We start from the raw sequence: 16,916 nt of genomic DNA on the forward strand, positions 1-16,916 counted from the left end.
TAAGTTCCTATGGTTTCCTTATTACAAATTGTTCAATGTGTTAAAAGTCCTTGAAAGACAGTGTTACTAGAAAATGCAAGGTCTGTTCTCAGTTCAGTTGAAGACTCTCTAAAAATTACATTTAAAATTACTCAAGTCAAAATTCGCAACACAAATCTGGGAAAGGCTATGATGACTTACCTAAGGAACTGTGAGAGGAAGCTGAAGTACCCAGGAGGGCATGCTCAGACTTTGATGGTTGCTGAGATTGCTGTTGTGGAGCCATGCTGGATGAAAGAAAAGATTGAGAAAGGGAACCAAGTGGAGAGGCAGATAAGGAGGAAGAAGAATGCAAGGACGAAGACCGAGCAAGTGACCCTGGAATATTTACAGGAGCCGAACTGCCCAATAACCGCTGACCTGTGAAAACAAAATAAATGACAATTGGAAGATGCATCTCTTTAATGCCAGGAAGATACGATGCACCATAAAAGATTATGCTTTTAATCAGTATCTTCAGTTGATACTGGGGGACAAACAGCTCAGTGTTCAGTTGAAGACCTGAAATTGTGAACATCACAGACCCCTTCTTTATTCTGTACTTTTTGCTGCTCTCAATCTAATCTGCTAGAGTGTCAATAGACCAGGGTTACATTGAGGAAACATATGTGTAGCTGAGACAACGACTGGAAGAAGGGCATACACCAGTAGGGACCAGAGAAAGGAAAACACTGCTGAAATACACACAAGGTGAATCAAAGAAAAGGCTATGTGACTTCAAAACTTGCTTAATGATTGTTGGTTCAAGATGTATTCCGAAGACTTGAGCATATATTCCAGGCCAACACTCCAGTGAAGTACTGAGAGGGCACTGCACTTTCAGAGGGGCAGTACTAAGGGACGAATTGTTACTGATTGTGGGATCTAGTTTGCAGATTTCCTTCTGATTTTCCCTACAAAACAGCGATTACACTTCAAAAATAATACATCGCTAGGAAGGACTTTGGAACGTCCTAACATTTGAAGGTTATATAAATGCAATCACTTCCTTAAAAGCTCTTTATTTAGAATTTAAACTTTTAGTTAGAATGTGTCATTTTAAGTCTCCTGGAATTTATCAAATAGGTGGCAGTGTGGGTACTACAATTAGTCTCCACATCCTTAGAGAAGAGCTGAATATTAGACAGAGACCCTGCTGTTTATTAATTAGTGAGCCCTGCTGGAGGAGCTGGATATGTGACAAGATATGAGGAGCCCAAGGTATCAACTCCCCATCAGTCAATCAAATAACTTGTCAAGTGACACTACCTGCACTCAGGTGAATTTAGGCAAAGTAACCTGTGAAACCCAAGCTTAACACAAGCCAAAGAGGAGAACACTGGACCAGGTACAGGCATTGTACTGGGAGTGAGCTTTAGTCCTGGAATGAGATTACTTTCTCCTTATTTGCTGAATTCAACTGTGCTATTGATTACCTTTTATTCCTACGTCACCAGAATCTTGATCCTCTAATTCTTTATCAAGAGATGCAACATTTACATCACTAAAATGAAGATCTAAAGCAGAACCTAAAGTAGGAAAAGAAACTTCATTATTCAAGCAAAATCGCGTGAATATCTTGAACACATTCTGTGCTCCTTTCATTGACCATTCATATGATGAGCTATCGATCTTAGCCATGTCATTGTGGGGAAAGGCAAGTAATTACTGACATTAATGAAAATCCTCCCAGTGGTTGGTTTTAGAGGGCACTACACTGGGTGTTAGCTGTTCACACAGCTTCATTGCCAGGGCAATGTGTGACACAGCAAGATCAGGAAAAAACACTAGGCATAACCTCAAAAAGAAAACGGTCACCTCCTTTACAAGAGTCTTGGAAAACTGGTCAGGTATAACATTTTAGCGACACATCAGTCACCACTGTTTTGCAACTCATTACAAGCTTTCCAATACACATGGAAGCTGTGATTGAATAAACCGTCACTGAATATGATGCCACTTTGTACTTTTGGCACTAAGGAAATAATCTTGCAAATCAATTACTGTCGATAAACTTAAAACCATTGCTTTTAGTTAGCTATGGTTTCAATGTATACTGTAAATGATGTTCAGAAAAACTTATAGGGGATGAGAAAGGAGAAACACTAAATAATAAAACAAGACTATGGTAGGTTTTCCTGATGTTCCAAATCTGGTATATTAAGCAATCCCAACCAAAGGATCCCATTCATTGTTTGTGCTAACCTGCCTAACTTCAATCAGAACAGCAGGAGTGGCTCCTACAATTGGGGTCAGTTCTCAACAGAATCAGCTTCTGATCGCTAGCCAGTGACCTCTCTCTGTACAAATGGATGGTGTGAGCAGACTGAGCTCAGCTATGATGGCTTCCCTGGTTAAATACACTGTGGACATACATCAATTGGGCTGAGTTATGAAGAATGATAACTTCAGCAAAACAGTGGAACCACAGCTCGGAAACAGTCAAAGCCTTCAGAAGGAAAAGATCAGTAGCTAAAATAAATACAACTCTTCAACCATGTCAACCTTCAGAATCTTGTTTCTTTTGCCAAGTTGTCCATTCTGCCACCATACTATGAAGGCTGTGACTCCTTGCTTGGGTACAGTTCCACAGGTCCTGTTAACCCAGGATCTTGCCCTTATTCATGTGTGGGCTATGACAATTCCCACCTTCATTTAACATCCAATTTCATGCACTGCCAGTCGAAGGATAGATCATTGCACAGCAAATCAGGAGCAGGAAACCCAGCTGTTTACCTCTGCCTAACTTAGGGGAGCTGAGGCCAACTGCATGAACCTACCACCTTCCTGTTTGAGATAATGAACTCAGCATAGGACAAGGAAAAGAACCAGCACCTTCATACTTAAAAAAAAAATCACTATTCCTAATTTAGTCAGCTTGGGAAAAAATAACTGTTCCAATCAAAATCAAATGCAATTTTTTTTATTTTGAACATGTTATTTTGAAGGGAACCTTAACTGCAAAAATGAGGTGCTTTCATAGCTACCAACATAAAACAAATTAGGCTACAACTACTAGCAGCATCAAATTACAATTTATCAGTCTATGCCACAGTGATGGTATAGGTTAAAAGTGCACTGCTATAGCAACGGTTATCAAAGCACACAGCTGGTTGCCAGTACAGTCCCTTACCAGGTGTTTTATAAACAAGGAATACACCAAGCCAATTAGTGCAATGAAAGTACATGAGCAGAGGTACAACAAAGGGTATCTGTTTCATTTATAACCAATAATGCACAAGATCAAGAACACAACCCTGAATATTACATAACAGATTGAATGGACATTACATCTAAAGTTATATTGGAGGGTTACACCAAAGCACAATATCTTGTACAATGATAAACAGCCTTCACTAAGCAATTATGAACAACCTCAGGGCTGCTGAAGGTCAAATTTCATCAACATTGTCGTCTCCTGAAGGCATCACAGAGGTATAGATGCAAGGGCATTGCTGCCCCTCCAGTTCCTTGCCCATGTGGCCATTATTTGTGCTCAAGCCTCAGCAGTGATGTTGCAGGACATCAAACTGAAGCTGCCAATCACATACATTTACAGCGCAGACTGTTGCACAGTGACCCACCCAGACTAGGCCTTTCCCATCCCCCAACCTAGGGAGCACCGAGTCCCATTGTAGCAGCTCAGCAGCACAGAGATTGGCTGACTCAACAAACAGGAACTTTATTGCCAATCCATCAAGTGAAACTGTTGACTCAATATCTAAGCATATGTTGAGGATTTATTATGAAAGTTTATATATTCCAATCCTTATGTAACATACTTTTTATTTTTTAGTCAACACTATAACATGTCTGAGCGACAAACTGAGCTAACATTTCTTAATCTGAAGGCTGCACTGAACACAAGCAGACTTGTATCAAACCATTCTAAATATAAACTTCATAAAATAACAAGTCGCACTCCTTCTCCAGTCAAACACCAACACTTTGATCTGTTCAAACTCTGATACTGTCACTTACCAACAAATCAAGAAATTCAGAACAATTTGTAGTTATCTTGCCTATTGAGTTTTCTTTCATTACTGTGCAGCTCATTAGAAAATCATATAAATCATATAAAGCAATGCTGTAGTTATAATGAAACATTTCTGCTAACCAAAGCTTAACAGAAAGAGCACATAGCAAGAAGTTGTCAATTCTCACAGTAAATGTGTCCTCACCTTGGCGGAATGAGCTGTGCAGTTCAGGACTCGTGCTGGCCTTCTGACTGCTGAGTCACTCTGCACCAGCCTCAATTCCACACCCATTTACAGTTGGACACCCCCCCTCCTTCTACACAAACTGACTAATCACAGCAATTTACATCACGTGTTCTCAGCAGCCTAACAGCACTGCCAGAGCAATCTGACACCTCAGATGGAAAAGCTGGCTGAGTTAGTCACCCAACTTCATTTAACGCTATAATCACCAAGCCAGCTCAATATTGCAGCATCACTATGATTCTGTACATGCCCTGATAGTGTAATCAGTAAGTTGGCTTAATATTGCAGCATCACTACAGTACAGAATATACTCCGATAATATAATCAAGCCTGCTCAACACTGCAGCATCATTACCATCAGCATACCCCAACATTTTCTGAACAGCAAAAGTTCAGTACATCAGCTTATTTTGCAGAGTAGAAGAAAAATATATTAAAAATAAGTTCAAATTCCAAAGATACACAACCCTGATTTGAAGAAATTTCTGCTCAACTTAGTCCTAAATGGCTGACCCCGATCTGAAGATTATGCCCTTAGTTCTAGACTCTTCACACAGGCCTCTCAGCATCTGCCAAGCCCACTCAGAATCTTATACATTTCAATGAGATCACCTCTCATCTTTCTAAACTCTAAAGTATAGATCCATTCTAGTCAATCTCCCAGGCTGCCTGGTTTTCATTTCAAATATAAGAAACAAAAACTCGCAGAAGTCTGGTTTTCTAATGCTCAATGTGTAGGAAGGCACTAAACTGAGTGGGAAATTTTAAAAAATAATAAATGCCTCGACCAATCTGCCCTTCGGATGGGGTAAAGGGTCAGTCTGGAGAGTGTCAATGTACTGTTGCACAATTGTTATTTTAAAAGTAAAACCAATTCTACCAAGCAAGATTAATCCTCCTCTGAAAACGGGCTTTTCCAGCATTTCTTTGAATCAAATGGACCCCACTCGACCTTTACTAGGTGCATTTAAGTACTACATAGTTAGGACTTTCAATACACGATTCTCCTCCTTGACAACTGTTTGAAGCTAAACCACTGTTCACACTACTTCTGTTTAACCAGAGGTGAATTTCTGACCACGTACCTATGCCATCAATTTTTACCTTTGTATCATCTCCCAAATCTGCCCCTACTGTAGCTCACCTGCTGAAGTCCTCATCCATGCCTTTATTACCTCATGACTTGACTATTCCAACCCATTCCTGGCCACCCTCTCCTTTTTTCATCCTCTGCAAACCTGAACTTATCCAAAATTCTACTGTCTGTATCCTAACTCGCATCAAGTACTGCTAACCCATCACCTCTGTGCTCATCAACTTATAATGGCTCCTAGTCTGGCAACACACCAATTTTAAAATTCTCAAACTTCTTTCCTAATCCCTCCATGGCCTCACTCTGTCCTATCTGTGTAATCTCCAAGAGCTTACAACCTTCCAAGATAGATGCACTCCAATTCTGGCCTGTTGAGCATCTCTGATTTGAATCCCTCCTCCAAAGGCAGCCGTGCCTTCAGCTGTCAAGGATATAAGCTCCAGAATTCTCCCCATCCACCTTGCTGCCTCTCTTTTCTCTTTAAGATGTTCCTTAAAACATACCTTTTTGACTATGCTTTTGATCATCTGCCCTAATATCTCTTTATATGGCTATAAGACTCCTACGAAGAGGCTCGGTGCGTTACACATTAAAAGGTGCTATATAAATGCATGTTGTTCTTGTTTAATCTGCTCCTTATCAATATCAGCAGGCACATTTGAGAATGGGAGAGAGCTATAATTTACTGCAAAAGTTCTTAAATAAGTCGGATATTTTATGTTCATCCTCTAATTCTAAACTCACCATAGGCTCGGTCAAGATGGCAGGTACAGGATCTGCTCTTCAACCTTTGCTTACATTTCTTATATTCTGGGGATTGTCCAAATATCTCCACTGTCCCCATCTTGCTGCAATAGGTATTTTCCTGACCCCTTCTGCTGACTTACCGAGTGACACAATGATATAAACATCTCCCCTGTCCTGTCCCACTGCCTTATGCTGCAATGTGGGATATCTCCCTGCCCTGTCGCTTTATGCTGTGACATAGACCTCTCCCACATCCTGCTGACCAAAGTACTTTGATTTGCTTAAGTTGTGAAGTGTTTCAGCTTTATTTAGCAAGGGCTGACGTGCGCAACTTGCACACCAATTTCAGTGTTGTAGAAGCATAATTGCTGCAGACTTATTCTGCAATACAGATATATTCCCTCATCTGCTGTCTTATACTGTGATAGAGTTCCACAGGTTGTAGTGGCCTTAAAGTATCTTGCTCAAGTGGAGATTTTTTCACAAGCAAGTGTAGGCAATTGAGCATGAGCTTTTTTTTACTGATTCATGGGATAAGAGCATCGCTGGCTAGGGCAGCATTTATTGCCCATCCCTAATTGCCCTTGAGAAGTGCCTTCTTGAATCGCTGCAGTCCATGTGGTGTAGGTACACCCACAGTGCTGTTAGGGAGGAAGTTCCAAGATTTTGACCCAGCAACGATGGAGGAACAGCAATATATTTCCAAGTCAGGACAGTGAGTGGCTTGGAGGGAACTCCAGGTGGTGGCATTCCCATGTGGATGGTAGCAGTCATGGCTTTGGAAGGTGCTGTTTAAGGAGCCTTGGTGGGTTCCTGTAGTGTTTCTTATAGATGGTACACATTGCTGTCACTGTGCATTGATGGTAGAGAGAATAAATATTTGTGGATGGGGTGCCAATCAAGAAGGATGCTTTGTCCTGGAGCAGCAGGGGGAAGATGAAAAAAATGAGAGATGATCTTCAAGTTGATCCTGTCCTGAATGAACATGCTTGCAAGCAGGAGCAAGAGCTGGAGCTCTTTTTTTTGCTCACCCGCCGCACATCAGAGGCCAATTATAGTGCCCCTATTGGCAACCTAAATTATGTACAGATGATTGTTGCTTTATACAACAATTGCCAAATGATTTCTAAACATAAGCACTGACTATCAAAAAAATTTTACTTGATGAATGGAATCACAAAAAGCTAGAATGTAAAAGACTACTCCTGTTACATTTGTGAAATCTGTATATTTCTTGCATACCAAAGGAATAATTTATTATGGTCTAATTCTACTGAATCTCTGCACAAAAAAAAAACAAGGAAACAAAAATGTCTAGCACACAGTCAGGAAAGGAAGCTTCCCAGAGGCTTGCAGAGCTCCTCAGAGTTAGCACAGAGGAACTTATAAGCAGATCAGACAGCACCAGAAAACCATCACCAACCTCTTCTTGTGGAAAGCTGGCACAAGACAACAAAAGTGGGGCAAACAAAAAACATGCAATTACTGTGGAAAAGTCTTGGTGCTATTGCTTTGCATAACCAAACTATATTTCATGACCAGAATACCCATCAGCTCAGTTGCTTCAGTGTTAATGAGTTTTTACTACTAAAAGCAAAAGCTAAATCATTCTCCTAATTGCAGCGGAAGACAAACATTTTCAACATTCTTGAAATGTTTACGAGTCACAAATCAACAAGATGCTTATGCTCGCTTGTCAAAAATTCAATCCCTCCCCATCCCCACACATGCACTTCTAGCATTTGATGCAAGAAATTCAAGGGGAGAGAAAAACAAACCAGCAATGGCATCTTGTTCCAAATCAACAGTTTAACAAAAAAAAACCCAGAGGGTTTGGGGGGGGGGGGGGGGGGGGGGGGGGGGGGGGGGTGCAGTATTCAACAAATAATTTTAATTTTCCTCAATTTAATAAGATTAAATTTAATATGCATCACTCCTTAGGCTGGCAATCTATTCTGATTCCTCTCCTAACGATCATATGTAGGTGCATGACAAGAGGGCTGACCCTTACAGTTATGAGCATCAATAAGTTTTCAGCTCCTAGAACTCATCCGAAACAACAATGAAAAGACATTATCAATGCAGCATAATTTCCTTCAAATTTCATCCCAACATTCCTCCTCTTCAAAAAGCACTGACTCAACACAAAGATATGGTTCTACGGGCAGCAGTGACACTCGTAACAAGCATGCTCTGAGATCGATGATGGTATCCAACACACACATACACAAACACACACACAGATGCATACTCCTGTTCTTGTCTAATCTCTGAAGGTAAACAGTATTTGGATAAGAGGTAATCCATATTAGAATGTTTGATCACAAGAGACCAGAGCCGAAACGGACTCGGTGCTCAACCAATTTCCAATGTCTTCACATCCAGCAGAACCACCAGAAAAAAGAATCACTAGGTACAAATGGTGAGATTCACTGTAGCACCTTGCTGTTACCATAATGGGCTGTTAAATCAGCACATGCAATGCTTTAAACCAGGAACCTTTCTGGTCCAGACAGTTTAGTACCACAACATTAACCCACTGCAGGTGGCACTTTGGATATATAATTTAAAATAGTATGTGCTCATCCAATGATGTCGCTATAGAACAATGAACCTTGAAGATTCCTACCAAATCATTGAATGAAATGAGGGTAACAAGGAAGGCACAATTGGAGTTGGAAGAACAGTTCCAAAGCATTAAGGCAGCTGCAAGCTGTTGGTCTTCATACACCCTCTTCTAGCCAAGGTTGGAAAAAATGCTCGACAGTAGGAATCTATTACAGCCAAACCACTGCTATCCTCAATTAACATCTACCTCCAGCAGGACTCACTATACATGAATTCTGTGCTTTGATGTCAATCCCACCTCTGAAGTTCAGTCAACACCAATGATCTGGTGGGAGGGTACAATTTAAGCAGCGTAATCAGGACAAATTGTCAAGATAGTACATCTCAACCACTGGAGGTCATTTTCAATAATCCAAAAACACAAGCCATAGTGGTGTTCAAATAGGTGACTGAATTAAATTAGCACTTACCAATTACTGATTCTACTGTATTGCTAGCAGGGTAAAATGGAACTGCTTTGGCATTCATTGTTGACAAAGTGGAGGGAGATGAAGTATCAGACCCAATACTAGATGCCAAACTAGATGTTATACTGGAGGCTAGTGGATTTACCACTGAAAACACGTTTAAAAGGTTCTGCAAGGGACAGAAGGGATTTGATTAGAATAAGGGTGTAAACATACTTGCCAACATGAATTAACTTCTTGCTGCAATTATTAAATGCAATCATGGTGAAACTCTATAATGTGAAAAGTTAACCAAATCTATTTATAAATCAATTTTTTCCAAAAGCTATTTCAAATGATTTTTTTCTGAGTTGAAAGATTAGTACTGCGTAATAAATGTTTAAGTCAGAATCTTATTCACCTTTAATCAAGGAATGAATGCAAAAATGCACCATGCTGCAAGGTAACTACAACATGTTTTTGCATCGCGACTGTCTAAATAGCAACTTTAGATTCTTCCCATGTTGAGGGTATGAATTCAGTGGGGAAATCAAGTTGCAGAATTACTCCTGCTGCTTTCATATTTCCCAATACCAGGTTATGCAAAAGGACTGTCTGCTCTCTTAGCTAGTGCAGTGAAACAAGGGTGAAGAAGAGGAGAAACAAATTCAAATACATCAAAAAAAAACTCAAGCATGTGTCCTTAAAAATAAAATGCATCACCGACATCTCTAGTATACAGACACAGAGACCAGGAAGATCTGGTTGTGTTTTTGCTGAGATAATTAATCTCAGCCAGCACAGGTAGGGTACTACAGTTGTCCCTGGAGTAAAATTACAGGTGGAAAAAATAGCCACGTATCATCTGCCACTGACCCCTGGAGCAAGTGCTTATGTTTGGTTGCTAGGATTAGAGTTGGCAGAGTTGTTGTTCACGTTCCTATTGTCTACTGATAATCACTGCCCATGCTCACACAAGGCCGACCATTTAAGGGGAGATATGGATGGTCACAAGCAGCAGCAGAACAACTATGTGGCAACATGAGACAGATGGGGATAGGAGAAGTGGGAAAAGAAATCAGCACTATTACTCCCAGGGGAATCCTGTGTAAATATTAATACCACTGGATTAATGTGAATGAAATATTTTCTAAAAGAAATAAGAATATTTTTGATCAAGTTCATTTAAGTGTTTCAGACAGTAATGTTAGTGTCCTGTTTAAACAACACCTCTACACTGAGCAGTACACTGAACGCTCACCAAATGCTCAGGTAATTGTGAGAGAGTCACTTTCCTACATCTGGAAGCCAACTTGAGCTTTGTGAATGAAGCCCAATTTATCATAAAGTGGTAAAACCACTACAATCAAAATCAATTTTAAATTTCTCCTCTCACTCACCTGTTTACTATCGTGTTCATTTAATTTCTGGTTATTCTCTAGTGTTTGGTTCTTATGTTGCTTTGCCTGCAAGCAATCAAACAACTGTAAGCACTTCAGTTCCAATCCAAATATCTCACCTACTCCAATCACAATAACTTCTTCCCTCATCAGTACTCAATTCCAGGTGCAGAAGAATGAAGACATTCGAGCAGTAACTACATACGCTCACCATCTCTAGAAGGGGCATTTGGGTAGCAATCATTTCAGATAAGCTGGTGGAAGACATTGATAGTTGTCTCACAACATTGCAACCAGCAAGCATTTGAAAATGCTGCACTGTCCTTACCACATCCACACATGTAACTCAACATCTGGGAAGGCCAAGGAGAAATTGCCAGCTTCATTCATAATTTCTGGTACTGGTAAAAACATATTCTGACTCAAATTGCCAGAACAATTAAGTTCACCATGGGTACCTGAATTGGTCTTGACCTTCAACATTAATCATTGAACAGATTTGTGCAAGCTCTTTCTTTTTGCTGCAAGGAGCAATATCCAGTTATGTGCTGCCTGGATCTATTATTGTCCAGACAGTTCATTGCACACTCAAGCAAAGATTACAGCAAGGAAACTTCTTAAATATGGAATTCCTTTCCTTGGACACTACCAAGAGATGGATAATACTGGAACAAAATGTGACAGCATATAGTTGTGGTGGCAACACCCTCACCTCCTTAAATCCTAATAACATAGAAATACACAGTTGAAGACAGCAACAGGCCATTTAGTCCAGCCAGTCTGTATTAGTATGCACCCTCCAATAGCAAAAAGTCCAAAGTGCATTTACCTACCTTGCTTCCCACACCTCACCCTCCCCTTTTCTTTCATCAGGTCAATCTGGAATGTTGACAGTTTCTGCCTCAATCACTGATCTTGGAAGTGAATTCCAGTTGCAGAATTGTGTGCATGTGAAGATGTTTCTCCTGCCCTCTATTCTATATCTTTTACAATCTTGCATTTACAGCTCCTTAGTGTAGACTCTCACTGGAAATGGCCTGCTTTACCTACCCGGTCCCATCCCTTCAGAATTTGAAGCATTCTAATCAATTCATCCTGTAACCTTTAATAAGAATAACAAAAATGCTGGAAAAACTCAGCAGATATGGCAGCATTTGTGGAGAGAGTAACAAAGTTTATGCTTTGAGTCCGTACGACTCTTTTCAGAGCGAAAGGGAAGTAGAAATGTGATGGATTTCATACTGTTTAAGAGGAGGTAGAGCAAGATAGGAGGTCATCGTGTATTCTTGGTTATTCTAAATTTGGGAAGATGCTGAGCCAATGCACCATACTTCCACAAACGGAATTTAAGGGGTGAAGGTCGGAAGGGGTAGAAAGCAACAGACAGGAGGCCAGTCTGACTTGTGCCCTTTCTCACAGCTAGTTAGAAAGCACCGGGACAAACCTGAGCACAGAGTCATAGAGATCTACAGCACAGAAAAAGGCCCTTTGGGCCATTGAGTCTATGCCGGTCAAACAAGTACCTAACTATTCTAATCCCATTTTCCAGCACTAGGCCCACAGCCTTGTATGCCATGGCACTGCAAGTGCACATCCAAATACTTCTTGGGCACAGGTCAACCTGATGCTCACATGAGAAACATGCAAAAAGCATGGAAATAAAGAGTTAAAGCCAGTTAACAGTTTGAGGGGGAAGAACAGGAGAGCATAATTGCCCTTCCAAAATGTTCAAAAATAAACTCAAAACCCTTTTTCTTGGTCTTCATTAAATGATGCTCTGAAAATGACAGGTTTCAGATTCAAGATTAACTCACCTGCACCGACTTAGATGAAAATAGTGCCATGATCTTGGAACTCTTAATTGGCAGGCACCTCTGACTCTAGGGATCAGAGATGTCAATTAGCAAAAGCTGACACCTCAGACAAAAGCGGTCAAAAGGGTTCCAAACTGCCAAATCACAATAGTGTACAGATAAATCCTACTGTTGCGTACAAAAGACAAGTTACAGACGCTGGAATTCATAGTATAAAGTATAGGAGCAGAATAGACTTTGGAGTAGAAGACTGCAAACACAGAATGTGGGTAATATATGTTTAGAAAAGAAACTAGCCTTTAGCCCCAGTTATATTGAGATAGTTTTGTATGCGAGTTACCTGATCTTCTCGTTCAAACCCCGGTGCTTTTGGATATGTAGATGTCGGTGATGAAACACTGGACGTCGCAGGATCTGAACATAAACTACCATTAGTGAAATATTTAGGCCTACTTATTGGTCCAATAGAAGACAATGAACTGTTACTACCTGAACTTGAAGTAACCGTTGGGCTGCTAGAAGATGAAACCTGAAATAGAAAAACATTTTAAAAAATAGAATTAAATCATGCAATTAAAAATCACAAGACAACAAACTGACAGTCAATTAATTATTTTGGTTTCAGAATTGTGTAAATATTCAATACAAATTAAATACCAGACCCAACAGGGAAATAGCTTTTTTTTTTAAAGAATGCCCCAGTGTGTCTCTTGCTGGAACATATTTATATGAACTTTGGAGGTCCACTGACTTGGACGTCATTCACAGGAGCCTAGGTAGTGATTGTCTGTCTATGGTCACCAATATTCTAACTCACATCAAGTCCCATTCACCTCTCTGTCCAGGCTTGTTGACCTACACTGCAGGAACCAATTCACACAGGTCATCCAATTCCCCAAGTGCCAGAGGGCACTACTATCTAATGGCTGATGTGTTGGCACAGGTCACCCGATTTCCCAATGGTTGATGGGCTGACAGGCTTCCTGATACCCCATCACAATGAGTTTCCAGTGTGGATTGGGCTAACAACATCAAGTTGTTTCCTCATAACTGAAATTACCTACTTCTTTAAATCTACACAAAAAAATCAATTGGACAGTCTCTTCAGATCTCTCATACACCACAAAGCAGGAGTATAATTTGAGTAAATAAAGGGAAGCAGCTTCTTTAAAATCAAGCTGGCAAATATGTGCACCGATTCTTTTTAAAGGAACTAAAACAAGGAAAATAATTAAGAATTCATGCCCAGTTCAGGAAATAAATGCTGGCATGCTTGTGATACTAGACCCTTCCATCAATGACAAAGCCATTTACATCATAACTAGATGTGAAAACAGCAGAGATCACATTCAGATTATTCGTAGCTGCCACAGTGTTGTACTTCAAATATTTGTAACATTCAAACATTGACAACAAAACTAGAGAAAATGTTATTTATTTCGAGAAGAGTTTAAAGTTCTGACCCGGGTAGGCAGGATACAAGTAGTGCAAGGATAAGCAGTTTGATGGCAACGAAATACCAACATGTAATATGGCTAAGAGGTATACTCACGTTTCCTATCTGTCCATTATTGCTGCCTGAGTTAATACTCGTACCCCAGTCATTTGTAGATCCGAGGCTTTCTGTAGAATAAAGGCGAGCACCTTGCTTGGGCTGAGCACCTGCGGCAGCCCCTGCCTGCATAATGGAGGCTACCTGATTCATAATCTGCACTTCCTCAGTAGAAGGGATTCCTACAGAAAAAAAAATCTAAAATCAGAACAGAAAACTCACATCCTGCTCTACTTTGTTAACAAAACAAATAACAATCAGTTATTTAAGAGTTAAATTTTTCAAGAATCTAGGAACAACTTAAAACTTGTAAACAATGGAAAATAGAAGCACTTCACTTTTTAAATCTCAGCAGCTCAGAGGATCGCAAACTTGATTGTGCACACACCACTGCAAATCAGCTGTCCTGTCATTCAAGGATTGCAGCAATATATTTAAAGACCATACACTTGCTCCATCTCGCTAAAATCATTAACAGCATGATCCAGGATACCAAATCACCAGGTCTGCAATCACTGAATAGAAAGGAGACAAAGAAGCGTTGGTGCAGGACTGACATTCTGTCACTGGATCTCTTCAGCAGAAAGGCATGGAAGCTTACATGACAGTAAGCAGCCTATGCTCGTTCAGTTCTTAGCCAGAACAAACTATAACTAATTCCTTTGCTTTGCTCTTTTCACATACCCCTTTATTTTCTCCGCCTTTCCCAACCCTTCAGTACTCAAGTACTCCTTGACCGTCTAACTGTCCAGCTGCTGTACCAGGCTTGACACCCTTTTAGATAAGCCTGCAGTTTCCCTCTATGCCTCTCTTCACGCCCTTTGAAGAGTCCAGTGGGGCACTCAGCACTGCCTCATTATGAGAAGTAACCCCAGCTATGCCACCGTCTTTTGCCAAACTTCCTGTCCATTGTGTCTGCTGGGGCCTAATTTTGCTAATCTCCTCGTTATCCAACTCAACTCTCCTGCTGCCAACCCTGTGGACTGTCAGGAGTTCAGTTATGTCTCCCCATCTCCCTTCAGAATGCCCATTCATTTGTGAACAATGCCCCTGCCATCCATAAGCTTATTGTGGATGACTGTTATCAACATCATGACTTTGATAGTATCCTAGCTGAGGGGTGATAATGGTTAGAGGGCAGTTAGACTGTGTGCAGTTTTGGGCTCCCAGCCATTGGAAGGATATTAAATGCACAGCGTAGATTCACCAGGGTGATGCAAGAGATGAAAAACTATGGTTCAGAGACTTGAGAAACTGTGATAATTTCACTGAAACAGAAAAGGCAAAGAAGAGATTAAAAAATCAATTCCTCTTGTAGGTTGATTAAGAAATAACTGTCCTTCCTTTGGGCAGTTACTGTAGTAATTATAGTTTTCATAAACATAGGACTGTAGCTTCAAGAATAATCCTGTGTTATAAGATTACATGATCTATGTAAACCAATAGGTTAGCAGCGTGGGGAAGCTCTAGAGAGAGTTCTTCTTTAGTTATAGAGTTAGATGCACACATGTAATTGTTGCTGCTGTCTTGTAAATAAAGCTAAATGTATCCACCAAGGAAAGTTGTCTGGAAGATCAACTCGATAACAAACTGGCGACGACGATAAATCAGATCCGGTACTGTCACTCGCCCAGAAATGGTGAGTATTTAAGTTCATTAAAAAGAAAGGAAGATATATTCATCTGAGATGCTACCGTTTGGCAGAATCAATCCCTTTGAACCAGCCACAGAAGACTCATCTCAGTATAAAGAACATCTTGCGTTTTACTTTCAAGCCAATGAAATCATGGGGGAGGAAAAGAGGAGAGCGATTCCCGAGTATTTGTGGGAGCAAAACCTACAGTTTAAATTGAAGCTTGACGGCCCCCTGTGCCCCCGATTCAAAGACCTTCAGTGAATTAGCTGACTTCGTTAAGAGACATTTTCAGCCCAAGCCCTCAGTTACAATGCAGAGGTTCAGGTTCAATTTAGAAAAAACAGTTTAGCAGCAAAATCGAAAACTAATTTTTATCGACTTGGAAACGATCACGCTCCTAACAATTGGCAATTTAAAAAGGTAGAGTGTAATTTTTCTAACAAATGTGGGCATACATTGAAACATTGCAAAGCGAGATTTAAACAGGCTTCCAGACAACTATCAAAGTCCAATGAAAAAAATAGGGTAGAAGAGCCAGAAACAATCAATTCTGACATTTATTCATTATTCAACATGAAAGTTGGGAAGACAGTCAATTATTGTCACAGAGTAAGTGAAAGGTAAGCCCTTAAAAATGGAAGTAGATATGGATGCTCCTACCACTGTAAAAAGAGAACACACTTTCAGCTATTTAAATAAAGATGCTCAACAATTAAATTTGGAACAAACATCTGCCAAGTTGAAGACATACACAGGTGAAGAAATCTAGATAAAAGGTATCACCAGAGTGATTGTTCATTTTAGGCACCAATTGACATAACTACCAGTGATGGTGGTAGAAGATGAACGACCAAGCCTTCTAGGTCATGACTGGTTGAAAGAGATTAAATTAAACTGGTCCAAAACCTTCCAGCTGCGAGCAGGGGGGCTGCCAGAGCTGTTAAAAAAGTACAACACTGTCTTCAAGGATGAACTGGGAAAAATCCAAGGCCCAAGGTTTACGCGGGCCCAGAAGCAACCACTCACTTTTTAAAAACACAACCGGCGCCATACGCCCTGACAGAGAAGGTTGACGCTGAATTGAACCAGCTAGAGAGGCCGGGTCTCATAAAGTGGCTCAGTTCTCAGTGTGGGCACCACTTATAGTCCTGTCCTCTACCCAGACCAGGCCATCTGGATCTGTGGGGACTATAAACTAATGGTCAACAAAGCAACCAACCTGGACAGGTACCCTATTCCCCAAGACTGAAGGCCTCTATGCCAAACTAGCAGGAGGGACAATGTATACAAAGCTTGACATGAGTCACGTATATCAATAACTGGAGCTGGATGATGCCTCCCAAGAATTTGTGACCATAAATGCCCACAAAGGGCTATATCAATGTACAAGTCTGCCCTTAGTGTTCCCTCGGCCTGTAC

At 40.6% G+C, this 16,916-nt stretch overlaps 1 protein-coding gene across 5 annotated transcripts in view; it reads right to left on the minus strand.

The window, feature by feature from the left end:
- unkl (unk like zinc finger) overlaps window positions 1-16,916 on the minus strand; it is a 154,415-nt gene that overhangs the window by 26,278 nt on the left and 111,221 nt on the right. For 4 of the 5 annotated variants that reach the window (XM_041205958.1, XM_041205957.1, XM_041205959.1 and 1 more), the window contains exons 8-14: window positions 13,862-14,043; window positions 12,799-12,838; window positions 12,650-12,723; window positions 10,496-10,561; window positions 9,120-9,285; window positions 1,455-1,547; window positions 181-399 (exon numbers count right to left, since the gene is read on the minus strand). In XM_041205958.1, the coding sequence (XP_041061892.1) occupies window positions 181-399; window positions 1,455-1,547; window positions 9,120-9,285; window positions 10,496-10,561; window positions 12,650-12,723; window positions 12,799-12,838; window positions 13,862-14,043 (840 nt within the window). Of the gene's footprint in view, window positions 1-180; window positions 400-1,454; window positions 1,548-9,119; window positions 9,286-10,495; window positions 10,562-12,649; window positions 12,839-13,861; window positions 14,044-16,916 lie in introns of all 5 variants that reach the window. The other variant, XM_041205956.1, reaches the window with a different exon arrangement.

This window comes from Carcharodon carcharias, chromosome 15 (assembly GCF_017639515.1).
Source record: "Carcharodon carcharias isolate sCarCar2 chromosome 15, sCarCar2.pri, whole genome shotgun sequence".
In the NCBI taxonomy this organism is placed as follows: Eukaryota; Metazoa; Chordata; class Chondrichthyes; order Lamniformes; family Lamnidae; genus Carcharodon; species Carcharodon carcharias.